Genomic DNA, 26878 nt, shown 5'->3' on the forward strand with positions numbered 1-26878 from the left:
AGGAGAGGCAGGGCGAAGTTCTCCCATGTATAGAAACCAGGAGTCCTGGATTCCATCCCCACTCTAACCACTAAGTATCAGGGAAATCACTCCCCTCTGGTGTCCTCTCCACACCTCCCTCCAACCCACATTCAGGTGCCCACCCATTCCCTTTCTGAGCCAAGCTGAGTGTTGGGGCTCAGGGACTCACCTGCCCTTGGGGAGCTGGTGTTCATCTTCCTCACCAGGCCCTGGTCCTCAGTCTCCAACCAGGAGTCCCAGGGCTGGCACCAAGCTTTGCTCTCACTCCAGAACTGGTCTCCCAGGCTGTAGCCATTGCAGGGAGCCAGCCTGCCAGTGTTGCTGTCATAGGCTGAGCGCACCAGGTCATTCGCCCTCGCCACATACAGCCGCTTGGGCAGACCAGGGGCCGCCCATGGGGAGATGAGCTGGAAGCGGGAGACATGATGAACCCCTGTAGGAAGGAGAGAGACCGGGATGGGAATGGGACCCCAGCATCTGGGACAGCAACCCAAGGGGGCCCTGCAGCCCGGCCTGGGGAAAGAGAGCGGGATGGGAATGGGACCCCGGCATCTGGAACAGCGACCCAAGGAGGTATCATCCTGGAGGGGACAGGACGGCAGCTTTACAGGGTGAGACCGGAAGCCAGGACCCAGAGAGCTGGATAGGTCCTCTGGTGTTTCCTGTCAGAGCAGCAGAGAGCACAGCTATCTGTGTGCTGACTGCTGAGCTCTCTGCTGCTCTGACAGGAAACACCAGAGGGGAAACCCAGACCCACAAGCTGAGCAAAGTTCAGAAACCACAAATCAACTGTCCCTTCCCCCCCGCTCACTGTGCCACAGGAAGCCTCGTTCCCCACCGGCACAATTAAGACTGAATAACTCCTGCTGATGTTTCCAAGTTGTCTCTATTATAACGTGGGGTTCCTTTGTGTGTGTGTGTCGAGGTGGGGGGCGATCTGTGAGCACAGCAGACTAGTCGTCAGGTGATCCAACACACAACTGTTGCAATCGGTCGGGAGGATGCCGGGACACATGACTTTGTGGGTGGTGTCAAGTGTAGGAGTGTCAAGTGTGGCATGCTGTTGCCTCACTAATATTGTTCAGGCTGCTGGAGCTCTGCCAGCTGCTCAGTGCTTTTATCCCAGAAGCTCCGGTGTTATCAGCACTGGCTAGGGTTGTCAGCTGTCCCATATTACAAGGGATGTCCCTTATTGAAATAGAAAATAGCCTGTCCCATACTCCATCAGTCCTGGACGCTGTGACATGTGGGGCCTTGATGGTCGAGTTGGGGAGCCTCTGTCAGTCCAGTTGTGATGCAGCAGGGAGCGGGGAGCATGGACCTGGGGATGTTGCAGCGAGTTTTACTGGGACTGTCGGCACTGGAGAGGGGAGACTCTCCTTGAGGGAAGATACCTGAGCATGTAACATGAGAGCCCAGGATGGGGGTTGGGACCAGGTGACACCTTCTGCCCAGGAAACTGGACAAAGGCTGGAGGAGGAACGAGGGGGAGGCAGGGCGAGAGGGCTGGAGGGGGTTTCAGTTTGGAGCTGGCTGGGGAAACGGAAGGAGTCCCAGGGCTGGGGTCTAAGCTCCCTGCCCTCCAGAAGGTCTCGACTGAGGGGTCCTGGTGGTACCTACAAGCTCTGTTTGGGACCGTGTTCCTGTCATCCAATAAACCTTCCGTTTTACTGCCTGGCTGAGAGTCACGGTGAATCGCAGGAAGTGGGGTGCAGGGCCCTGACTTCCCCACACTCTGTGACACCAGTATGGGGGTGGCCCACTCCGCCACTCGGTCATCAGGCTTCCCCGTTAAGCGGGTGATTTCTGCCAAGTGTGGCCCGGCCCCAACCAGGGTCACCTAAACAGATAACCCCTGGATCCTGAGAGGCAAAACTATCAAAGAGTCTGTGGCCCCGCAGCCTCCTGGCAGGGGTGGCAAAGCAGTCGAACAGTCTGGGAAATTAGCCCCCAGGTCAGGGCGAAGCGACAAGCAGGCTGCAGCCCCGGGGCGGGGGAGGCAAGCGAACAATCAGTCTAAAGGCCTAACGACTCTAGGGCCCGGGCTGTAGTTTTGGCAGCTTCCTCATTGCCAGCGGCTCAGCTTCCACAGTGGTCTCCGCAGTTGGCGGGTCGCCTGCCAGGCAGTCCAGGTCCCCGGGCTTTACCGCCAGGGGCTCTGCAGGGGCCGACAGTGCACTCCCGCTCTGCCCTGGCCTGGGCTGCCTCCTTTTATAGGCGTTCTCCTCTCCGCTTGGAGCACGTGCAGCAAGGGAGAGGGGGCGTGGCCTCCTGTGTCCACAGTGATTGGTCCGCCCCGGCTGGTACAGCCCTTATCCCGCATTTCAGCAGCAGAGAGCCAGTACCCATGGGTGCATCTTCCCACTCCCCTCTGGACCCTGGCCCTTCAGGGAAAGCAGATGGGCCATGTGCAAGCTTTTGAGTGCAGCCCCATGTGCTTTCCCGGTGCAGGTTCTTTCTGGCAGGACAAGTGAACGGGGCTGTGTGCCCTGGAGCTGCGCTGAAGGGCCAGGGTCAGGAAGGGGATATGTCTGGCGGGGGGGGGTCGATATTCCCAAGATGCAGCCTCCCCCCTCGCAGAGGCTGTGCCTACAACCCCAGCACAGGAGCATCACTGCTGGTTGGTGGCTGCTGCAGCTGCACCGGGGGGGGAGCAAGACAGGTACGGAGCCTGGTCCTGTCAACCAAGACCACTGTCAGTGCTGCAAAAAGCAACAAGAAACACTCCTGGCAAATGTAGATGAGTCCTGCTTAGTAGTATTATTAATAATGATATCAGGAGGAGGGGTGGGACAGGGGGTGCTAAGAAAACAGTCCCTTATTTTTGAAATACGTCGGCAACCGTAATAGCAGATAGTGCAGCCTGATAATTCAGCAGACTTCGATGCTGCTCATACAGAAGGACCACAAGCATGGTTTGGTGACAAAGGCACTCGGCCAGTGTATTGCCTTCAAGGCACAGTCCTAGTGCCCTGGCTCCGTGGCGACAGGTACATTTACACCTGAGTGTCCTGTGGCAAGGAGGGGCTCAGTCAGCAGCAGGAGTCTCTTCTGTCTCCTAGGCCACACAAAGGGTTAAGGCGAGGTACCCTGACATTTATAGACTGAGACAAACAACTAGGATGTACAATTACATACCACCCATTGGGTGCCGATAGAGGCAATATTTCCCCTTTTGCAAGAACAGAGTCTGAGTCTAGAAAAGAAATTTTTAATAAAAAGGGGGAAGATAACTCCGCATTAACTTGGGAAAATGCTGCAAGCAGGAGTTGTAAGCATAAAACCATGAGCAAAACACCCACCCTAGAGTACATTGGGCAGTGTCCTTTTGACTCCAGTTCTTAAGTCCAGCAACCAAAAGTTCCTTTAACGTGTCCCTCTCTTCTTCCTCCACTGCAGCCCACTCACAGTTGTTGTCCTCGGTCAGTGAAGACCCAGAGTTCAAAGGTGCCTCTGCAGAGTCCTCCTCCTACCCTGGCGGCAAGGGGGGGACCTTGCTTCCCCAGCTGTCCAGGGGCTCGCTCCAGTATTAGCCACTCTGCTGGCTGCTCATTGCTCTGCTCCGCCGGCTCCCCTACCGTCCACTCACCTCTGTGCTCCACCAGCCAGCCTGCTGGTCGAGCGCCACTGCACTCCGCTCAACCGGCCGCCCTGCCGGCACCGTGCTGGTCCCTCCCTCAGCTGTCCTGACAGCTACTCACCACTCTGCTCTGCTCTGCACCCTCTGGGATGTATTGATGTCCCACCACGTAACACAGCTCTCAGTGATTTCAGCTGTTAGTGGGGGAGTCTCATGGCTAGTGCAGGATGAGAAGTCTCTTGCATCAGAGACACTGTCCCAAAGCAGGTCTAATGCTTAGGCCTGGTTATCAGTGATTTCAGCTCTATTGGTCTGCAACAAGACTCTCCATTGAGTCTCAATCAGCTCTGTTATTACACAGTGGAAACAGGAAGGGTCAAATGATGTCTAGGACCCTTAGGGAGGACCCACACCAGCAGGTACAAGTACTTGTCCACACCCTCTCTCAACTCCACTGAGCTTTGGCACCCATGTCCCCTGCCTAGCGAGTGCAGTTTTGCTGAGATTGAGTCCTTAGTCAGGATGTGATGGGGTCCCCCGGGTGCAGCCTGGACTGTGGGACTGCTGAGCCCTCCAAACCCACCAGCCTGGGCTGCCTCTCACACTGTGATGCTGATTTCAGGCTACAAGCCTCTGACAGGCCTTGCACTTACACAGCCATCCACAGGCAGGGACACACCCAGTTGAGGTACATGAATGATCTCCCAGCCACTCATGAACCATTAATAAAGAGGCTTCAGCCAGTTTCCCCCAGCTCATCAGTCTTGCACCCCAGAACTGTCCCATCTTGCACTGGTCAGAAGCCTGGCCAGGGTAAGTTCATTACCTAGTTCACCACTTTGTCAAAGAAAGTGGACATGCACCAGCCTTTGTAACCTGAGCTGAGATTTCCCCAGACACTTAACGAAAACACACTGCTTTAGTATCGGGGGTAGCCGTGTTAGTCTGTATCCACAAAAACAACAAGGAGTCCGGTGGCACCTTAAAGACTAACAAATTTATTTGGGCATAAGCTTTTGTGGGTAAAAAACCCACTTCTTCAGATGCATCGCGCGCAACCACACTCACACTTCAGAGTACTGCCGCGGGAGTGCTCCCGCGACAGCGCTTTGAAGTTTCCAGTGTAGCCATGCCCTAATCAAGATTTGAACCAAGCACCCTAACAGATTGTACAAGCAGGTTACATTCCCTCAATACACAGGCTAGGACAACCTTCCAACCTGGGACCAAACTTCCCCAGTTCAAAGTCTTTGTCTTCCAGACATGCTTCCAGGTGCTAAGATGGGAGTGGAGGGAGAGAGAGGCCAAGTGATGATGTCATTCTCCCTCTTTTATACCTTCTTCCAGCTTGCTGGAAAGATCTTTTCTGTGATTTAGGTTAGTTCACCCCCATGGCATACATGCCTTCTCTGAGAAGACTGGGAGAGTGAATTGGGTGTTGATGAGCCATTAACACCCATCTGGCCAGTGATGGCTACTCCTTTGTTGTAACTGAAAGGCTGGCTGTGGGTGTTCCCAACCTCCAACATATTTCAGTGACAGCAATGCTATCATTGTATGTGGAGTTATGAAGCACACACAGTCCAACAAGATATTAATGTTCAACAGATCAAGACTTTTGAAATAATACCTCACAAGGAATACTTTGTAAGACACATATCATAATTATATGACAGTGTGAATATGGGGGTTCCATAGTGCTACTTTGAGGTACAGAGTGTCACACAGGGAATGCCACGCCCAGTTCTGCTGCCCTTGATTCACACAACAAGGATAACAACCCTTTAGTACCCCTGCACCAATAACAAAGTGACTTGTGATCCAACACCAGCCAAAAGTCATCGTATACCAAAAGCATCCCCATCATGCTGAGCACCAAGGCAGGGGGCATGTGCCTATGCAAACAAGGTTGGTTCCTGAAGTCCTCTTCGCCAGCTCATCACTAGATGTCAGGGGAGAGTTCATTCAGACCTTACATCGGCTAACATGATTTATGGCACAGAAAGGGTAAGGGTTGCTTTATGGAAGGATGGTGCATTTCCATGAAACATGGAACGTTTATCGCAATGGACAAAACAACTGTCAATAAGACATGCCATTTAATTAAAAACCCAAAGAGGCTCCAAAAAGAAGCCACAACAGCTTGTGTTTTCTTTTTCACATGGCTGTGTGCTTTGGATGCAAAATCCAACCTGGCACCAAGACAGATCAGTGAATATAAGAAATGGAGCTTCACCATTAACATTTTTATCCAAAAGTTGTGTTTAGCCGTCAAGTAAATGTCATTAGCAAGTAAAAACCTATATGGTAGTGATATGAAAATGGAAAAAGAATAATTATATTAAAACTAAGCAATTGTATAAAAGATTGAAATGCCCTTGATTAAAAACAAATCCAACAAGTAGCTTAGGGTTACGTCTATTGAAAATATTGTTTCACAATATTTAGTTGATTAACATGCCAAGTGTAAAATTTTACAAGTCTGCAGTCAGTGGAGTTTGGTCAAAAATGGTTACAAATTACTCAAAGGCTTTATGGTGGATAAAGAAGGAAACTTTTAAAATGCATAAGCCTGCCAAGGTGAAGTAGCAGTGAAATCGAAAGCAGCTTGGTGGAATCAGCAGGGGAGCCAAGCTGTCTGGGACTGGTGTGTTGCTCAGAAAGCAAGCTGACAGAGAGATGCTGAGGGAACATGACTAAGCATTTGAACAGAAGCGAGCAGCAGAAGTACTTGATCCATTAAATGAGCAATATTTGATCCCCCAGCACATCCCCTTCACCACGGATGCTCCATGTAGCTCCAGTCAAATCCGATGGCCCTGGCACAGCCGGCTCTGAGTCTGGTCACTCGGTGGCATCTGGGCAAGAAGATGCTGTGAACAAGGAGTTTCCTGCTGGCTTAGCTATGGCTGGAGCAGAGTCGAGAGTCCCTGGCTGTGTCTGTGCCGTGCGATACGGCCCCTTCTGGGCCCCTGCAGGGGAAGCCAAAGCAGGAATTCACTCATCTTGAGACTCTGCCATCTGGGGCTTGGTCCTGACCCCCTGCAGCGAAGATGTGTGAGGGGGGCAATGGGGATCACAGCTGGGGCAGCTTCCCACAGCCATTACCCCTATGTCTATCCAGGGCTCTGCACAGAGCCCCTGCAATCTCATGCTAAGCAGGGCCAGGCTCATAGTGCAGGATGGGGACTCAGCAGGGGGCACCATCCCCTCCTGGTTCATGCTGGCCCCAGGGCAGTGCTGGGGGAGCCTTGCTGCAGGGAGAGGGACAGGAGCTTAGAAGGGAGCATCACTCACCTAGCCGCCACCTCCTTCTCAGGTACCAGCCCAGGGCCACGACTCCCAAGGCAGCGAGGATGCACCCAGCAACGATTGCCGGCACACCAGTCTGGCCTGTGACCTGGGAATCTGGAAATTCCCCGAGACAGACTGAGCCACGGGCTCACTGAAGCCCCTGTGCCCCTGCTCCCCACCCGCTCCCTGCCCAATAACCCTGGGCTAGCACCACCCCCCTTGTGTCACCACCCCTCTTGTGTCTGCCCTGCAACTAGATATCCTTCTTTCTGCCTCCCCCTCCCGGTCTGTGAGCCCCCCAGTACCCTTTCTCTTCTTCCCCTCCCCTCTGAGCCCCTCAAAAGACTTCTCTCCCCCTCCCCTTAGTACCTCTCTTTGTCTACCCATCCCCTGGTGCCCACCCAAAACTCCCTCTTTACATTTCCCACCCACCTCTCCCCTGTACCCTTTGTGTCCACCTCCCCCATTCCCCTTCCCTAAGTAGGAGGTACCCCATTTCCAGCTTCTCCCCACTGCTCCCCATGCTCTGCCCTCCCCATACTCACCCCAGGTCACCCTTAGCGGGTCATGCCCCAGGCTGCTGTGTCTCACCACACACACATGTTCTGCAGGGCCAACCCCCTTCTGCCCCAGCTCGATGGACACCTGGATCTGGAAGGTTAAGTCCCCATTGGGCAGGATGCCACTGGTCAGCTGCTCCCCCTGGGCCACTTGGCCTCCCCGCTCCCAGATCACCTCGATGTCGCGGGGATAGAACCCCGTCACGTGGCAGACGAGGCGGCGCGGCCGGTCCTGGGTCCCTGGGACAAGGGCCACATGCACTGTGGGCTGGGCTGGGGGGAGAGTGAGAAAGGGTTATTAATCATAGGTAACAGGACAGCAGGGGACTGCAGATTGGGAGTGAGGAGCACTGGCAAAGCTGTCACCTGTCTTCTGAGCGATGAAAGGCAGAGCGAGTTCGATCATGAACCTGCAATGCTGGGGCTGGATGAGGTTCCACGCAGTGAAAGTCTCCCCTTCACGGTTCCAGCGCTCCGCCACTCGCCAGGCTGCCGGGTGCTCCGAGAACCAGCGGTTCTGGTCGGACTGGTACCGCAGCACGTCCTCCCCGTTGAGGGAATATCTCGTGACGGCTCGGACGGCACCGGTGGCATCGTCCAGCTCACAAGTCTTCAGGATCTGCATGTAGTAGGGCTCTGGGGGCAGAATGGCTGCGTGAGCAACTGAGCACAGAGCTGACATCTGGGGCCAGAGTGGGGGAGAAGTTCTCATGCCTAGAACCAGGAGTCCTGACTCCCAGCATGCCCTGCTCTAACCCACTCAACTCTGCTGCCTCCTACCCTCAGGGAGAGAACCCAGGAGTCCGGAATCCCCACGCTAACCACTAGGTATCAGGGAAGTCACTCCCCTCTGGTGTACCCTTCCCCCAGCTCCCTCCTACCTCCTTTGAGCTGCCCGCCCATCATTTCCAAAGCCAAGCGCTGGGGCTCAAGGACTCACCTCCCTGTGGGGAACTGGTGTTCACCTCCTGCACCAGGGCCTGGTACTTGGTCTCCACCCAGGACTCCCAGAGCATGCATTTGCCTGCACTCCAGGACTCCTGGCTGTCCGGTTTGTAGCCACTGCGGGGAGCCAGCCTGCCGGTGTTGCTGTCATAGGCTGAGCACACCAGGACATTCACCCTTGTCACATCCAGCCGCTTGGGCAGACCAGGGGCTGCCCACGGGGAGATGAGCTGGAAACAGGAGACATGGTGAATCCCTGTAGGAAGGAGAGAGACCGGGATGGGCATGGGACCCCGGCATCTGGGACAGCGACCCAAAGGCGCCCTGCAGCCCCCTGCCCCGGGGAAAGAGACCAGGATGGGCATGGGACCCCGGCATCTGGGACAGCGACCAAAGGGTGCCCTGCAGCCCCCAGCCCCGGGGAAAGAGACCAGGATGGGCATGGGACCCCGGCATCTGGGACAGCGACCCAAGGGCACCCTGCAGCCCCCAGCCCCGGGGAAAGAGACCGGGATGGGCATGGGACCCCGGCATCTGGGACAGCGACCCAAGGACGCCCTGCAGCCCCCAGCCCCGGGGAAAGAGACTGGGATGGGCATGGGACCCCGGCATCTGGGACAGCGACCCAAGGGCGCCCTGCAGCCCCCTGCCCCGGGGAAAGAGACCGGGATGGGCATGAGACCCCGGCATCTGGGACAGCGATCCAAGGGCGCCCTGCAGCCCCCAGCCCCGGGGAAAGAGACCGGGATGGGCATGGGACCCCGGCATCTGGGACAGCGACCCAAGGGCGCCCTGCAGCCCCCTGCCCTGGGGAAAGAGACCGGGATGGGCATGGGACCCCAACATCTGGGACAGCGACCCAAGGGTGCCCTGCAGCCCCCTGCCCCGGGGAAAGAGACCGGGATGGGCATGGGACCCCGGCATCTGGGACAGCGAGCCAAGGGTGCCCTGCAGCCCCCAGCCCCGGGGAAAGAGACCGGGATGGGCATGGGACCCCGGCATCTGGGACAGAGACCCAAGGGCGCACTACAGCCCCCAGCCCCGGGGAAAGAGACCGGGATGGGCATGGGACCCCGGCATCTGGGACAGCGACCCAAGGGCGCCCTGCAGCCCCCTGCCCTGGGGAAAAAGACCGGGATGGGCATGAGACCCCGGCATCTGGGACAGCGACCCAAGGGCACCCTGCAGCCCCCAGCCCAAGGGAAAGAGACCAGGATGGGCATGGGACCCCGGCATCTGGGACAGCGACCCAAGGGCGCCCTGCAGCCCCCTGCCCTGGGGAAAGAGACCGGGATGGGCATGGGACCCTGACATCTGGGACAGCGACCCAAGGGTGCCCTGCAGCCCCCAGCCCAAGGGAAAGAGACCAGGATGGGCATGGGACCCCGGCATCTGGGACAGCGACCAAAGGGCGCCCTGCAGCCCCCTGCCCTGGGGAAAGAGACCGGGATGGGCATGGGACCCTGACATCTGGGACAGCGAGCCAAGGGTGCCCTGCAGCCCCCTGCCCCGGGGAAGGAGACCGGGATGGGCATGGGACCCCGGCATCTGGGACAGCGACCCAAGGGCGCCCTGCAGCCCCCTGCCCCGGGGAAACACACCGGGATGGGCATGGGACCCCGGCATCTGGGACAGCGACCCAAGGGCGCCCTGCAGCCCCCAGCCCCGGGGAAAGAGACCGGGATGGGCATGGGACCCCGGCATCTGGGACAGCGACCCAAGGGCGCCCTGCAGCCCCCTGCCCCGGGGAAAGAGACCGGGATGGGCATGGGACCCCGGCATCTGGGACAGCGACTCAAGGGCGCCCTGCAGGCCCCAGCCCCGGGGAAAGAGACCGGGATGGGCATGGGACCCCGGCATCTGGGACAGCGACCCAAGGGCGCCCTGCAGCCCCCTGCCCTGGGGAAAGAGACCGGGATGGGCATGGGACCCCGGCATCTGGGACAGCGACCCAAGGGCGCCCTGCAGCCCCCAGCCCCGGGGAAAGAGACCGGGATGGGCATGGGACCCCGGCATCTGGGACAGCGACCCAAGGGCGCCCTGCAGCCCCCTGCCCTGGGGAAAGAGACCGGGATGGGCATGGGACCCCGGCATCTGGGACAGCGACCCAAGGGCGCCCTGCAGGCCCCAGCCCCGGGGAAAGAGACCGGGATGGGCATGGGACCCCGGCATCAGGGACAGCGACCCAAGGGCGCCCTGCAGCCCCCTGCCCCGGGGAAGAGACCGGGATGGGCATGGGACCCCGGCATCTGGGACAGCGACCCAAGGGCGCCCTGCAGCCCCCAGCCCCGGGGAAAGAGACCGGGATGGGCATGGGACCCCGGCATCTGGGACAGCGACCCAAGGGCGCCCTGCAGCCCCCTGCCCCGGGGAAAGAGACCGGGATGGGCATGGGACCCTGGCATCTGGGACAGTGACCCAGGGGCGCCCTGCAGCCCCCAGCCCCGGGGAAAGAGACCGGGATGGGCATGGGACCCCGGCATCTGGGACAGCGACCCAAGGGCGCCCTGCAGCCCCCTGCCCCGGGGAAAGAGACCGGGATGGGCATGGGACCCCGGCATCTGGGACAGCGACCCAAGGGCGCCCTGCAGCCCCCTGCCCCGGGGAAAGAGACCGGGATGGGCATGGGACCCCGGCATCTGGGACAGCGACCCAAGGGCACCCTGCAGCCCCCAGCCCAAGGGAAAGAGACCAGGATGGGCATGGGACCCCGGCATCTGGGACAGCGACCCAAGGGCGCCCTGCAGCCCCCTGCCCTGGGGAAAGAGACCGGGATGGGCATGGGACCCTGACATCTGGGACAGCGACCCAAGGGTGCCCTGCAGCCCCCAGCCCAAGGGAAAGAGACCAGGATGGGCATGGGACCCCGGCATCTGGGACAGCGACCCAAGGGCGCCCTGCAGCCCCCTGCCCTGGGGAAAGAGACCGGGATGGGCATGGGACCCTGACATCTGGGACAGCGACCCAAGGGTGCCCTGCAGCCCCCAGCCCAAGGGAAAGAGACCAGGATGGGCATGGGACCCCGGCATCTGGGACAGCGACCAAAGGGCGCCCTGCAGCCCCCTGCCCTGGGGAAAGAGACCGGGATGGGCATGGGACCCTGACATCTGGGACAGCGAGCCAAGGGTGCCCTGCAGCCCCCTGCCCCGGGGAAAGAGACCGGGATGGGCATGGGACCCCGGCATCTGGGACAGCGACCAAAGGGCGCCCTGCAGCCCCCTGCCCTGGGGAAAGAGACCGGGATGGGCATGGGACCCTGACATCTGGGACAGCGAGCCAAGGGTGCCCTGCAGCCCCCTGCCCCGGGGAAAGAGAACGGGATGGGCATGGGACCCCGGCATCCGGGACAGCGACCCAAGGGCGCCCTGCAGCCCCCTGCCCCGGGGAAAGAGACCGGGATGGGCATGGGACCCCGGCATCTGGGACAGCGACCCAAGGGTGCCCTGCAGCCCCCTGCCCCAGGGAAAGAGACCGGGATGGGCATGGGACCCCGGCATCTGGGACAGCGACCCAAGGGCACCTGCAGCCCCCAGCCCCGGGGAAAGAGACCAGGATGGGCATGGGACCCCGGCATCTGGGACAGCGACCCAAGGGCGCCCTGCAGCCCCCTGCCCTGGGGAAAGAGACCGGGATGGGCATGGGACCCTGACATCTGGGACAGTGACCCAAGGGTGCCCTGCAGCCCCCAGCCCAAGGGAAAGAGACCAGGATGGGCATGGGACCCCGGCATCTGGGACAGCGACCCAAGGGCGCCCTGCAGCCCCCTGCCCTGGGGAAAGAGACCGGGATGGGCATGGGACCCTGACATCTGGGACAGCGACCCAAGGGTGCCCTGCAGCCCCCAGCCCAAGGGAAAGAGACCAGGATGGGCATGGGACCCCGGCATCTGGGACAGCGACCAAAGGGCGCCCTGCAGCCCCCTGCCCTGGGGAAAGAGACCGGGATGGGCATGGGACCCTGACATCTGGGACAGCGAGCCAAGGGTGCCCTGCAGCCCCCTGCCCCGGGGAAGGAGACCGGGATGGGCATGGGACCCCGGCATCTGGGACAGCGACACAAGGGCTCCCTGCAGCCCCCTGCCCCGGGGAAAGAGACCGGGATGGGCATGGGACCCCAGCATCTGGGACAGCGACCCAAGGGCGCCCTGCAGCCCCCAGCCCCGGGGAAAGAGACCGGGATGGGCATGGGACCCCGGCATCTGGGACAGCAACCCAAGGGCGCCCTGCAGCCCCCAGCCCCGGGGAAAGAGACCGGGATGGGCATGGGACCCCGGCATCTGGGACAGCGACCCAAGGGCGCCCTGCAGCCCCTGCCCTGGGGAAAGAGACCGGGATGGGCATGGGACCCCGGCATCTGGGACAACGACCCAAGGGCGCCCTGCAGGCCCCAGCCCCGGGGAAAGAGACCGGGATGGGCATGGGACCCCGGCATCTGGGACAGCGACCCAAGGGCGCCCTGCAGCCCCCTGCCCCGGTGAAAGAGACCGGGATGGGCATGGGACCCCGGCATCTGGGACAGCGACCCAAGGGCGCCCTGCAGCCCCGAGCCCCGGGGAAAGAGACCGGGATGGGCATGGGACCCCGGCATCTGGGACAGCGACCCAAGGGCGCCCTGCAGCCCCCTGCCCCGGGGAAAGAGACCGGGATGGGCATGGGACCCTGGCATCTGGGACAGCGTCCCAGGGGCGCCCTGCAGCCCCCAGCCCCGGGGAAAGAGACCGGGATGGGCATGGGACCCCAGCATCTGGGACAGCGACCCAAGGGCGCCCTGCAGCCCCCTGCCCCGGGGAAAGAGACCAGGATGGGCATGGGACCCCGGCATCTGGGACAGCGACCCAAGGGCACCCTGCAGCCCCCAGCCCAAGGGAAAGAGACCAGGATGGGCATGGGACCCCGGCATCTGGGACAGCGACCCAAGGGCGCCCTGCAGCCCCCTGCCCTGGGGAAAGAGACCGGGATGGGCATGGGACCCTGACATCTGGGACAGCGACCCAAGGGTGCCCTGCAGCCCCCAGCCCAAGGGAAAGAGACCAGGATGGGCATGGGACCCCGGCATCTGGGACAGCGACCAAAGGGCGCCCTGCAGCCCCCTGCCCTGGGGAAAGAGACCGGGATGGGCATGGGACCCTGACATCTGGGACAGCGATCCAAGGGTGCCCTGCAGCCCCCTGCCCTGGGGAAAAAGAACGGGATGGGCATGGGACCCCGGCATCCGGGACAGCGACCCAAGGGCGCCCTGCAGCCCCCTGCCCCGGGGAAAGAGACCGGGATGGGCATGGGACCCCGGCATCTGGGACAGCGACCCAAGGGTGCCCTGCAGCCCCCTGCCCCAGGGAAAGAGACCGGGATGGGCATGGGACCCCGGCATCTGGGACAGTGACCCAAGGGCGCCGTGCAGCCCCCAGCCCCGGGGAAAGAGACCGGGATGGGCATGGGACCCCGGCATCTGGGACAGCGACCCAAGGGCGCCCTGAAGCCCCCAGCCCCGGGGAAAGAGACCGGGATGGGCATGGGACCCCGGCATCTGGGACAGCGACCCAAGGGCGCCCTGCAGCCCCCTGCCCTGGGGAAAGAGACCGGGATGGGCATGGGACCCCGGCATCTGGGACAGCGACCCAAGGGCGCCCTGCAGGCCCCAGCCCCGGGGAAAGAGACCGGGATGGGCATGGGACCCCGGCATCTGGGACAGTGACCCAAGGGCGCCCTGCAGCCCCCTGCCCCGGGGAAAGAGACCGGGATGGGCATGGGACCCCGGCATCTGGGACAGCGACCCAAGGGCGCCCTGCAGCCCCCAGCCCCGGGGAAAGAGACCGGGATGGGCATGGGACCCCGGCATCTGGGACAGTGACCCAAGGGCACCTGCAGCCCCCTGCCCCGGGGAAAGAGACCGGGATGGGCATGGGACCCTGGCATCTGGGACAGCGACCCAGGGGCGCCCTGCAGCCCCCAGCCCCGGGGAAAGAGACCGGTATGGGCATGGGACCCCGGCATCTGGGACAGCGACCCAAGGGCGCCCTGCAGCCCCCAGCCCCGGGGAAAGAGACCGGGATGGGCATGGGACCCCGGCATATGGGACAGCGACCCAAGGGCGCCCTGCAGCCCCCTGCCCCGGGGAAAGAGACCGGGATGGGCATGGGACCCCGGCATCTGGGACAGCGACCCAAGGGCGCCCTGCAGCCCCCTGCCCCGGGGAAAGAGACCGGGATGGGCATGGGACCCCGGCATCTGGGACAGCGACCCAAGGGCACCTGCAGCCCCCTGCCCCGGGGAAAGAGACCGGGATGGGCATGGGACCCCGGCATCTGGGACAGCGATCCAAGGGCGCCCTGCAGCCCCCTGCCCCGGGGAAAGAGACCGGGATGGGCATGGGACCCCGGCATCTGGGACAGCGACCCAAGGGCGCCCTGCAGCCCCCAGCCCCGGGGAAAGAGACCGGGATGGGCATGGGACCCCGGCATCTGGGACAGCGACCCAGGGGCGCCCTGCAGCCCCCAGCCCCGGGGAAAGAGACCGGGATGGGCATGGGACCCCGGCATCTGGGACAGCGACCCAAGGGCGCCCTGCAGCCCCCAGCCCCGGGGAAAGAGACCGGGATGGGCATGGGACCCCGGCATCTGGGACAGCGACCCAAGGGCACCTGCAGCCCCCTGCCCCGGGGAAAGAGACCGGGATGGGCATGGGACCCCGGCATCTGGGACAGCGACCCAAGGGCGCCCTGCAGCCCCCAGCCCCGGGGAAAGAGACCGGGATGGGCATGGGACCCCGGCATCTGGGACAGCGACCCAAGGGCGCCCTGCAGCCCCCAGCCCCGGGGAAAGAGACCGGGATGGGCATGGGACCCCGGCATCTGGGACAGCGACCCAAGGGCGCCCTGCAGCCCCCTGCCCCGGGGAAAGAGACCGGGATGGGCATGGGACCCCGGCATCTGGGACAGCGACCCAAGGGCGCCCTGCAGCCCCCAGCCCCGGGGAAAGAGACCGGGATGGGCATGGGACCCCGGCATCTAGGACAGTGACCCAAGGGCACCTGCAGCCCCCTGCCCCGGGGAAAGAGACCGGGATGGGCATGGGACCCCGGCATCTGGGACAGCGACCCAAGGGCGCCCTGCAGCCCCCTGCCCCGGGGAAAGAGACCGGGATGGGCATGGGACCCCAGCATCTGGGACAGCGACCCAAGGGCACCTGCAGCCCCCTGCCCCGGGGAAAGAGACCGGGATGGGCATGGGACCCCGGCATCTGGGACAGCGACCCAAGGGCGCCCTGCAGCCCCCTGCCCCGGGGAAAGAGACCGGGATGGGCATGGGACCCCGGCATCTGGGACAGCGACCCAAGGGCGCCCTGCAGCCCCCTGCCCCGGGGAAAGGGACCGGGATGGGCATGGGACCCCGGCATCTGGGACAGCGACCCAAGGGCACCTGCAGCCCCCAGCCCCGGGGAAAGAGACCGGGATGGGCATGGGACCCCGGCATCTGGGACAGCGACCCAAGGGCACCTGCAGCCCCCTGCCCCGGGGAAAGAGACGGGGATGGGCATGGGACCCTGGCATCTGGGACAGCGACCCAGGGGCGCCCTGCAGCCCCCAGCCCCGGGGAAAGAGACCGGGATGGGCATGGGACCCCGGCATCTGGGACAGCGACCCAAGGGCACCTGCAGCCCCCAGCCCCGGGGAAAGAGACCGGGATGGGCATGGGACCCCGGCATCTGGGACAGCGACCCAAGGGCGCCCTGCAGCCCTCAGCCCCGGGAAAAGAGACCGGGATGGGCATGGGACCCCGGCATCTGGGACAGCGACCCAAGGGCGCCCTGCAGGCCCCAGCCCCAGGGAAAGAGCCCGGGATGGGCATGGGACCCCGGCATCTGGGACAGCGACCCAAGGGCGCCCTGCAGCCCCCTGCCCCGGGGAAAGAGACCGGGATGGGCATGGGACCCCGGCATCTGGGACAGCGACCCAAGGGCGCCCTGCAGCCCCCAGCCCCGGGGAAAGAGACCGGGATGGGCATGGGACCCCGGCATCTGGGACAGCGACCCAAGGGCACCTGCAGCCCCCTGCCCCGGGGAAAGAGACCGGGATGGGCATGGGACCCTGGCATCTGGGACAGCGACCCAGGGGCGCCCTGCAGCCCCCAGCCCCGGGGAAAGAGACCGGGATGGGCATGGGACCCTGGCATCTGGGACAGCGACCCAGGGGCGCCCTGCAGCCCCCTGCCCCGGGGAAAGAGACCGGGATGGGCATGGGACCCTGACATCTGGGACAGCGACCCAAGGGCGCCCTGCATCCCCCAGCCCCGGGGAAAGAGACCGGGATGGGCATGGGACCCCAGCATCTGGGACAGCGACCCAAGGGCGCCCTGCAGCCCCCTGCCCTGGGGAAAGAGACCGGGATGGGCATGGGACCCCGGCATCTGGGACAGCGACCCAAGGGCACCCTGCAGGCCCCAGCCCCGGGGAAAGAGACCGGGATGGGCATGGGACCCCGGCATCTGGGACAGCGACCCAAGGGAGCCCTGCAGCCCCCTGCCCCGGGGAAAGAGACCGGGATGGGCATGGGACCCCGGCATCTGGGACAGCGACCCAAGGGCGCCCTGCAGCCCCCAGCCCCGGGGAAAGAGACCGGGATGGGCATGGGACCCCGGCATCTGGGACAGCGACCCAAGGGCGCCCTGCAGCCCCCCAGCCCCGGGGAAAGAGACCGGGATGGGCATGGGACCCCGGCATCTGGGACAGCGACCCCAGGGCGCCCTGCAGGCCCCAGCCCCGGGGAAAGAGACCGGGATGGGCATGGGACCCCGGCATCTGGGACAGCGACCCAAGGGCGCCCTGCAGCCCCCAGCCCCGGGGAAAGAGACCGGGATGGGCATGGGACCCCGGCATCTGGGACAGCGACCCAAGGGCGCCCTGCAGCCCCCTGCCCCGGGGAAAGACCGGGATGGGCATGGGGACCCCCCCCGGCATCTGGGACAAGCGACCCAGGGCGCCCTGCAGCCCCAGCCCCGGGAAAGAGACCGGGATGGGCATGGGACCCCGGCACTGGGACAAGCGACCCAAGGGCGCCCGGCAGCCCCTCAGCCCCGGGAAAGAGACCGGGATGGCATGGGACCCCTGCATCTGGGACAGCGACCCAGGGGGCCCTGCAGCCCCCGCCCCGGGAAAGAGGACCGGATGGGCATGGGACCCCCGGCATCTGGGACCAGCGACCCAAGGGCGCCCTGCAGCCCCCAGCCCCGGGAAAGAGACCGGGATGGGCATGGGACCCCGGCATCTGGGACAGCGACCCAAGGGCGCCCTGCAGCCCCCAGCCCCGGGGGAAAGAGACCGGGATGGGCATGGGACCCCGGCATCTGGGACAGCGACCCAAGTGCGCCCTGCAGCCCCCAGCCCCGGGGAAAGAGACCGGGATGGGCATGGGACCCCGGCATCTGGGACAGCGACCCAAGGGCGCCCTGCAGCCCCCTGCCCCGGGGAAAGAGACCGGGATGGGCATGGGACCCCGGCATCTGGGACAGCGACCCAAGGGCGCCCTGCAGCCCCCAGCCCCGGGGAAAGAGACCGGGATGGGCATGGGACCCCGGCATCTGGGACAGCGACCCAAGGGCGCCCTGCAGCCCCCAGCCCCGGGGAAAGAGACCGGGATGGGCATGGGACCCCGGCATCTGGGACAGCGACCCAAGGGCGCCCTGCAGCCCCCAGCCCGGGGAAAGAGACCGGGATGGGCATGGGACCCCGGCATCTGGGACAGCGACCCAAGGGCGCCCTGCAGCCCCCAGCCCCGGGGAAAGAGACCGGGATGGGCATGGGACCCCGGCATCTGGGACAGCGACCCAAGGGCCCCTGCAGCCCCCAGCCCCGGGGAAAGAGACCGGGATGGGCATGGGACCCCGGCATCTGGGACAGCGACCCAAGGGCGCCCTGCAGCCCCCAGCCCCGGGGAAAGAGACCGGGATGGGCATGGGACCCCGGCATCTGGGACAGCGACCCAAGGGCGCCCTGCAGCCCCCAGCCCCGGGGAAAGAGACCGGGATGGGCATGGGACCCCGGCATCTGGGACAGCGACCCAGGGCGCCCTGCAGCCCCCAGCCCCGGGGAAAGAGACCGGGATGGGCATGGGACCCCGGCATCTGGGACAGCGACCCAGGGGCGCCCTGCAGCCCCCAGCCCCGGGGAAAGAGACCGGGATGGGCATGGGACCCCGGCATCTGGGACAGCGACCCAAGGGCGCCCTGCAGCCCCCAGCCCCGGGGAAAGAGACCGGGATGGGCATGGGACCCCGGCATCTGGGACAGCGACCCAGGGGCGCCCTGCAGCCCCCAGCCCCGGGGAAAGAGACCGGGATGGGCATGGGACCCCGGCATCTGGGACAGCGACCCAGGGGCGCCCTGCAGCCCCCAGCCCCGGGGAAAGAGACCGGGATGGGCATGGGACCCCGGCATCTGGGACAGCGACCCAAGGGCGCCCTGCAGCCCCCAGCCCCGGGGAAAGAGACCGGGATGGGCATGGGACCCCGGCATCTGGGACAGCGACCCAAGGGCGCCCTGCAGCCCCCAGCCCGGGGAAAGAGACCGGGATGGGCATGGGACCCCGGCATCTGGGACAGCAACCCAGGGGCGCCCTGCAGCCCCCAGCCCCGGGGAAAGAGACCGGGATGGGCATGGGACCCCGGCATCTGGGACAGCGACCCAAGGGCGCCCTGCAGCCCCCAGCCGCGGGGAAAGAGACCGGGATGGGCATGGGACCCCGGCATCTGGGACAGCGACCCAAGGGCGCCCTGCAGCCCCCTGCCCCGGGGAAAGAGACCGGGATGGGCATGGGACCCCGGCATCTGGGACAGCGACCCAGGGGCGCCCTGCAGCCCCCAGCCCCGGGGAAAGAGACCGGGATGGGCATGGGACCCCGGCATCTGGGACAGCGACCCAAGGGTGCCCTGCAGCCCCCAGCCCCGGGGAAAGAGACCGGGATGGGCATGGGACCCCGGCATCTGGGACAGCGACCCAAGGGCGCCCTGCAGCCCCCTGCCCCGGGGAAAGAGACCGGGATGGGCATGGGACCCCGGCATCTGGGACAGCGACCCAGGGGCGCCCTGCAGCCCCCAGCCCCGGGGAAAGAGACCGGGATGGGCATGGGACCCCGGCATCTGGGACAGCGACCCAAGGGCGCCCTGCAGCCCCCTGCCCCGGGGAAAGAGACCAGGATGGGCATGGGACCCCGGCATCTGGGACAGCGACCCAAGGGCGCCCTGCAGCCCCCAGCCCCGGGGAAAGAGACCGGGATGGGCATGGGACCCTGGCATCTGGGACAGCGACCCAGGGGCGCCCTGCAGCCCCCAGCCCCGGGGAAAGAGACCGGGATGGGCATGGGACCCGGCATCTGGGACAGCGACCCAGGGGCGCCCTGCAGCCCCCAGCCCCGGGGAAAGAGACCGGGATGGGCATGGGACCCCGGCATCTGGGACAGCGACCCAAGGGCACCTGCAGCCCCCTGCCCCGGGGAAAGAGACCGGGATGGGCATGGGACCCCGGCATCTGGGACAGCGACCCAAGGGCGCCCTGCAGCCCCCAGCCCCGGGGAAAGAGACCGGGATGGGCATGGGACCCCGGCATCTGGGACAGCGACCCAAGGGCGCCCTGCAGCCCCCAGCCGCGGGGAAAGAGACCGGGATGGGCATGGGACCCCGGCATCTGGGACAGCGACCCAAGGGCACCTGCAGCCCCCTGCCCCGGGGAAAGAGACCGGGATGGGCATGGGACCCCGGCATCTGGGACAGTGACCCAAGGGCGCCCTGCAGCCCCCAGCCGCGGGGAAAGAGACCGGGATGGGCATGGGACCCCGGCATCTGGGACAGCGACCCAAGAGCGCCCTGCAGCCCCCAGCCCCGGGGAAAGAGACCGGGATGGGCATGGGACCCCGGCATCTGGGACAGCGACCCAAGGGTGCCCTGCAGCCCCCAGCCCCGGGGAAAGAGACCGGGATGGGCATGGGACCCCGGCATCTGGGACAGCGACCCAAGGGTGCCCTGCAGCCCCCTGCCCCGGGGAAAGAGACCGGGATGGGCATGGGACCCCGGCATCTGGGACAGCGACCCAGGGGCGCCCTGCAGCCCCCAGCCCCGGGGAAAGAGACCGGGATGGGCATGGGACCCTGGCATCTGGGACAGCGACCCAGGGACGCCCTGCAGCCCCCAGCCCCGGGGAAAGAGACCGGGATGGGCATGGGACCCCGGCATCTGGGACAGCGACCCAAGGGTGCCCTGCAGCCCCCTGCCCCGGGGAAAGAGACCGGGATGGGCATGGGACCCCGGCATCTGGGACAGCGACCCAGGGGCGCCCTGCAGCCCCCAGCCCCGGGGAAAGAGACCGGGATGGGCATGGGACCCTGGCATCTGGGACAGCGACCCAGGGACGCCCTGCAGCCCCCAGCCCCGGGGAAAGAGACCGGGATGGGCATGGGACCCTGGCATCTGGGACAGCGACCCAGGGACGCCCTGCAGCCCCCAGCCCCGGGGAAAGAGACCGGGATGGGCATTGGACCCCGGCATCTGGCAGAGCAGGAGTCACTTACCAGCCAAGGTGGCGGAGCGGAGCGACAGGACCCAGAAGGAGACCAAGGCAAGTTTGGCGCAAGGAGCCATCGTCCCGGAGGGGCCGGAGCCAGGAGCTGAGCGAGGCTCAGCAGAGAGGCAGCGAGTTGCACGGACAGGGGGTGCCCGGGCTCCAGCAAAATCAGGAGCGGGGCGGGGCCGGCTCCACCCGAGCTGTGCTCCCGGCAAGGCCGCGGCTGTGGCTGCCCACGACCCGGGAGCGGCTCCTGCGGGGGGAGAAGGGGAGGAGGCGCAAGGCAGCCCCGCCCTCCCTTCCCCCTGGGGAGCGAGTCTGGCTGGAGCTCCCTGGGCCGCAGTCTGGGGGGGCCCCTGCCCTGGAGCTCGCTGTCTGGGGGGGTTGGGCAGAAATGGTTACACGCCGTTGGGGGACATTGTGGAGAAAGAAGGAGCCTGCCGGGGGGAGCCGCAGGGGAACCGAAGGCCGCTTGGAGGAAGCCGAGAGTTTTGGCCTGGTGGGTCGCTCTGAAAGCAGCTGAGCGAGAGACGCTGCTGCGGGAGCAGGACCAGCCTTTCAGCTGGTGCTAGCCGCAGCACTGCTCGATCCATTGCATGCACAAGGCTTTCAGCCAGAATTAGCATCTCAAGGGTCCTATGTTGTAAAGCAACAGATCAAAATACTATTAATAAAGAGCTTTTAAAGGTAGTGCCGCTCCCCCCATCCATCCATCCACCCAGTTACCTCCTTCGGCGCCAATCTCCTTACATGTTTTGATGGACAGGCCTGAGTTGTTCTGGACCCTGCTTCCCACTCAGCAGGATGTAACTTTTTTATTTTCTTCCCCTTTGAATGTATGTGGCAGAGCCTCAACCCCCGTCATTCCTTCCTGGCTGCATCACCTGGGCAGCTTGGGAGAAAAATCCTAAACACAGGATAATCCCCATTTACTGGACACGCCCCAGAAATAACACAAACACACACAATACATTCCACACAGTAATTATATTAAACAAGAGATAAATATAACATTAGAGGGTAAAGCAGTATTCTCAAGGTCACCAGCACCCACGCTGATAAGACCCATGAATTTCCCATCACATGACCTGACATAGCAAATGTAAAATTAGTGTCCCGTTGCTATGCATACTTGGTAGGGGCCCTTGATGACCTGTGACCACGATACCTTAAATGCACCAGCTGATGGGGTTCAGTAAAGCCCAAAAGACTCACAAGTAGGATAAGGTGATCAGTCCCTCCACGGGTTTCATAAGCAGCAGGTAATAAAATCCCCAACCCCCTGCATTGAAGACACAGTTCCGGGACTAGGGGGTCCCCAAACAATTTCCCTGAAGGTGAAAATTGTATTTATGGGTCAAGCATCATAAAGTGCCACAACTTCCCAAACGCAGAATGGTTGAGATGCCGCCCGGCGGGGTGGGAGGGAAGAGAAGGGAAACTGGGGGATGTTGTAGAGGGGGCTGGGAGCTCTGAGGGACGGGGTGATGGGAGGATGGGGAACAGCACAGGATGGAAGTTCAACAGAGGTGCACCCCACCCTGTAAACTCAGTTATTTTGCCCTTATCCACAACCAATCCCCACCCCTGGTGCCTCCTCTTCACCAGGGGTGCTCCATGTGGCCTCAGCCCAAACTGATGGCCCTGGTACAGCCAGCTCTGCATCTGGTCACTCTGCATCTGGGAGAGAAAGCGCCGTGGCCGAGGTGCCTCCAGCTAAGCTGCGGCTGAAGCAGAGTTGAGAGTCTGTGGCTATGTCTGCGCTGGGCGATACGGCCCCTTATGGCCCCCTGCAGGGGAAGCCCGAGCAGGAATGGATTCATCTGGAGACCCTGGCTCACTCCTGCCCCCCTGCAGTGAGGGTGTGTGTGCATGTGGGGTGTGGGGGAGGATTTTATACAAACCCACACTGGGACAGAAGGAGTAAAAGACTATATTGGGCCCAGCCAGGCCCGCCCCTCCAACCCAGCAGAGCAAGCTACAACTGGAGGCAGGGCTGAAAAGGGAGCAGCCCAGCTCAGAAGGGGGAGGCTGGGGAGGAGCAGACCTGCCCTGCAGGCTCCTGCAAAAGGAGTCAGAGAAGCCTGGCTGAGACACCGGGGACTGTGTGCTGAGCCCAGTTGGGGCTGAGGTTTGGTTTCCCTTTTATATTGTCTTTTTTCCTTGTCTGGGGCTGGAAGCGGAGAGAGCAGTGATGGGAAGTGATGCAGGGAGGGTAATGCAGAGGGTCCACAACCCCCACCGCCACCCCTCACCCTGCCCAAGGGGTCAATGCTGCTGACTCTCCAAAGGCCCTGGGTTGGAGCCTGGAGGATTGAGTGGGTTGGAGCTCAACTAGCACTACTCTCTGCGACGGGTTGGATCACAGAAACCCCCTTTTTTCCACCAAATGCATCCGATGAAGTGAGCTGTAGCTCACGAAAGCTTATGCTCTAATAAATTTGTTAGTCTCTAAGGTGTCACCGGTACTCCTTTTCTTTTTGCGAATACAGACTAACACGGAACCCCCTTGGGGCTGCCAAGTGATGTGCCAGGACTACATCTGCCCCTGCTTTCCCTGCCAGCTTGGGACTCCAGCACCCTGTCTTGCTGAGCCAGACATGCCAGTCTGCTCCAACACAGACCCAGGGTCTGAACCACGTGCCCCAAAGCTGCACTCTTAACTAAAAGCAATTTAAGGAGTGTTCTTGTCTTTAACACTCAGATGCCCAACTCCCAATGGAGTCTAAACCCAAATAAATCCAGGTAAACTCATATATTCTTCACCCTCTATAACTCTGATAGAGAGATATGCACAGCTGTTCCCCCCCCCCCAAATATTAATACATAGTCTGGGTTAATTAATAAGTAAAAAGAGATTTTATTAAATACAGAAAGTAGGATTTAAGTGGTTTCAAGTAGTAACAGACAGAAAAAAGTGAATTACCAAGCAAAATAAAATAGAACACGCAAATCTAAGCCTAATACAGTAATAAAACAAAACAGATAAAATCTCACCCTCAGAAATGTTTCAATAAGTTTCTTTCACAGACTGGACGCCTTCCTAGTCTGGGCACCATCCTTTCCCCTGGTACAGCCCTTGTTCCAGCTCAGGTGGTAGCGAGGGGATTCCTCATGATGGCTGCCTCCCCTTGTTCTGTTCCACCCTCTTATATATCTTTTGCACACGGCAGGAAGCCTTTGTCCCTCTCTGGCTTCCCACCCCTCCTTCTCAATGGACAAGCACCAGGGCAAAGATGGATTCCAGTTCAGGTGACATGATCACGTCACTGTAAGACCCCAAGCCTCCATTCCTCCCAGCCTGACTCACGGGAAGGCCTGCCTGCAAACAGAGCCATCCCCAGTCTGTTGTCCTGGTTGATGGGAGCCAGCAAGATTGCAGACCACCAATAATGGCCCACACTTTGCATAATTACAATAGGCCCTCAGAGTTATATTTCATATTTCTAGTTTAAGATACTAGAGTGATACATTTATACAAATAGGATGACCACACTCAGTAGATTATAAGCTTTGTAATGATACCTCACAAGAGACCTTTTGCATGAAGCATATTTTAGTTACAATATATTCACACTCATCAACATACTTTCATAAAATAATATGGAGTGCAACATCACATTCTCCCCCATGCGAGTGGATGCTAACCATTGGGCCATGCAGCCCACCAAGAATCCTACTACAGGGGGCAATGGGGATCACACCGTGGGTGGCTTCCCACCGCCACAACCCCTGTATCCCTCCAGGGCTCAGCACGGAGCCCCTGGGATCTCAAGCTAAGCAGGGCCAGGCTGGTTTGGTACTTGGCTGGGAGACCAAGTGCTGCAGGGTGGGGGATCACCAGGGGGCTCTCTCCCCTGCTTGCTAATGTTGTCCCAGGGACCCAGCGCAATGCTAGGGGGCTGTGTGCTGCAGGGAGCCAGGTGGGGACTCAAGAGGGGGAGCTGTGCTGCATCACTCAGCTGGCCTCGTCCTCAGGTACCAGCACAGTGAGGATGCAGCCAGCAACAGTCGCCAGGATAGCAGCCTGGCCTGTGGCTTGGGAATCTAGAAGGACCCCGAGAGAGACGGAGTCCTGGGCCCCCCGAAGCCCTTGTGCCCTTCATCTCTCCTGGGGCCTCCCTGCTCCCCCACCTGCTCTCTGCCCAATAAACCTGAACTAGCATCCTGCCTCCCCAAGCCGGTCTGCTCTTCCCAGCCACCCCCTGTGGGTCTTCCCTGCAGCTAGACACCCCCTTCTCTGCCTCCCTTCCCTGTCTGAGCCCTCCCAAAACCCCTCTCTGCTTCCCCTCCCCTCTGAGCCTCCAGAACCCCCCTCTCTGGTTTCCCCTCCCCTCTGAGCCCCCCAGTATGGCCCTCTGCCTGCCCCTCTCCTCTGAGCCAGCCAAAACACATCTCCACCTCCTCTTGCCCCCTAGTACTTCTCTCTGTCTACTAAACCCTGTTGCTGCCCAAAACTGCCCCTCTGCATTTCCCAACTCCCTCTTCCCCCCACCCCTTGTGTCCATCTCTTCCATATCTCTCCCCTCAGTGTGAGGCACCCCATTCCCAGTATCTCCCCACTGCTCCCCCCTGCTCTGCACCCCCAGGACTCACCCCAGGTCACCCTCAGAGGGGCATCCCCCAGGCTGCTGTGTCTCATCACAAACACGTGCTCCGCAGGACCGACCCCCTCCTGCCCCTGCTCAATGGACACCTGGATTTGGAAGGTGGGGTCCCCATTCAGCTGGATGCCGCTGGTCAACTGCTTCCCTAGGGTCACCTGGTCCCGCTGCTCCCAGGTCACAGTGATGGAGCAGGGACAGAACCCGTCACGTGGCAGATGAGGTGACCGGTCCCTGGGACGAGGGCCAGATGCACTGTGGACTGAGCTCGGGGGAGGGTGAGGAAGGGTTATTAGTCACAGGGAATGGGACAGCTGGGGGGCTGCAGGTTGGGATTAAGGGGCATTGGCACAGCTTTGGGATTTGGAGAGAGGTCAGGGCTGGGAAAGCAGGGAGTTGTGGGTCAGGACTGAGTGCGACAAGCAGAGCTGGGGAGGGAGCCCAAGGCTGGGATAGCAGGGGCTATAGGCCAGGAGTAAGGTGCACCGGCAGAATTGTCCCAGTGTCCCACCCCCTCCGCAACCCACCAGACCCCACTCCTCTCCCAGAGCTGGGGAAAGAACTGAGGAGACCTGCCTCCCAGCCCCCCTGCTCCAACCCACCAGACCCCACTCCCCTCCTACAGCCAGGGATAGGACCCAGGAGTCCTGGATCCAAACCCCACTTTAACCGCTATGTATCCCCTCTGGTGTACCCTCCCGCAGCTCCCTCCTACCCAGTCACCTGCTCGTCACCTTCCTGAGCCAATCTGAGGGCTAGGGTCTGGGGACTCACCTGCCTTTGGGGAGCTGGCATTTATCTCTCACACCAAGCCCTGGTCCTTGGTCTCCATCCAGGAGTCCCAGGCCAGGCACTCAGAGCTACCTGCTCTCCAGAACTGGTGGGTCTCCTGGTCATCCAGGATGTCACAAGTTCAGGGAGCCAGCCTGCCGGTGTTGCTGTCATAGGCTGAGAGCACCAGGTCATTGACCCTCATCACATGAAGCCGTCTGGGAAGGCCGCTTGCGGGGAGATGAGCTGGAGATAGGACACACGGTGAACCCCTGTAGGAAAGAGAGACTGGGATGGGAGTGAGATCCAGACATCTGGGAGAGCGACCCGAAGGGATCCTGCAGCACCCAGCCCTGGGGAAAGACACTGGGATGGGGAATGGGACCCAGGTGTCCAGGAGAACTGGGGTCACTTACCAGCCATGGTGACAGGGGAGAGAGACAGGAGTCAGAAGGAGACCAAGGAAGGTTTGGCCCAAAGAGCCATTTCCCTGGAGGGGAGAGAACGGCAGCTCTATGGAGTGGGGTCTGGGGCCAGGACCCAGAGAGCTGAAGAGGGCA

At 62.7% G+C, this 26878-nt stretch overlaps 1 protein-coding gene across 3 annotated transcripts; it reads right to left on the bottom strand.

Moving 5' to 3' along the window:
• Nucleotides 1-729: 729 nt before the first annotated feature.
• LOC119842306 (DLA class II histocompatibility antigen, DR-1 beta chain-like) lies at nucleotides 730-26878 on the bottom strand. 3 transcript variants are annotated; one of them, XR_006275443.1, is made up of 9 exons: nucleotides 26846-26878; nucleotides 20951-21057; nucleotides 8396-8656; nucleotides 7822-8091; nucleotides 7441-7728; nucleotides 6899-7009; nucleotides 6080-6573; nucleotides 4666-4670; nucleotides 730-742 (listed from the first exon to the last, which is right to left on the bottom strand). XR_006275443.1 is itself a non-coding variant. In XM_043495962.1 (7 exons), exons 2-7 carry the CDS (start codon nucleotides 21018-21020, stop codon nucleotides 6446-6448), a joined length of 1128 nt encoding a protein of 375 aa, XP_043351897.1. In that variant the 5' UTR covers nucleotides 21021-21057; nucleotides 26846-26878; the 3' UTR covers nucleotides 5910-6445. The 3 variants fall into 3 exon arrangements, 2 of the variants coding, with proteins under 2 accessions (XP_043351897.1, XP_043351898.1); XM_043495962.1 differs by lacking the exons at nucleotides 730-742; nucleotides 4666-4670 and having other exon boundaries at nucleotides 5910-6573; XM_043495963.1 differs by lacking the exons at nucleotides 730-742; nucleotides 4666-4670 and having other exon boundaries at nucleotides 5910-6577; nucleotides 6909-7009; nucleotides 26846-26875.

The sequence above is a fragment of the Dermochelys coriacea genome, chromosome 13 (genome assembly GCF_009764565.3).
Source record: "Dermochelys coriacea isolate rDerCor1 chromosome 13, rDerCor1.pri.v4, whole genome shotgun sequence".
Taxonomy (NCBI): Eukaryota; Metazoa; Chordata; order Testudines; family Dermochelyidae; genus Dermochelys; species Dermochelys coriacea.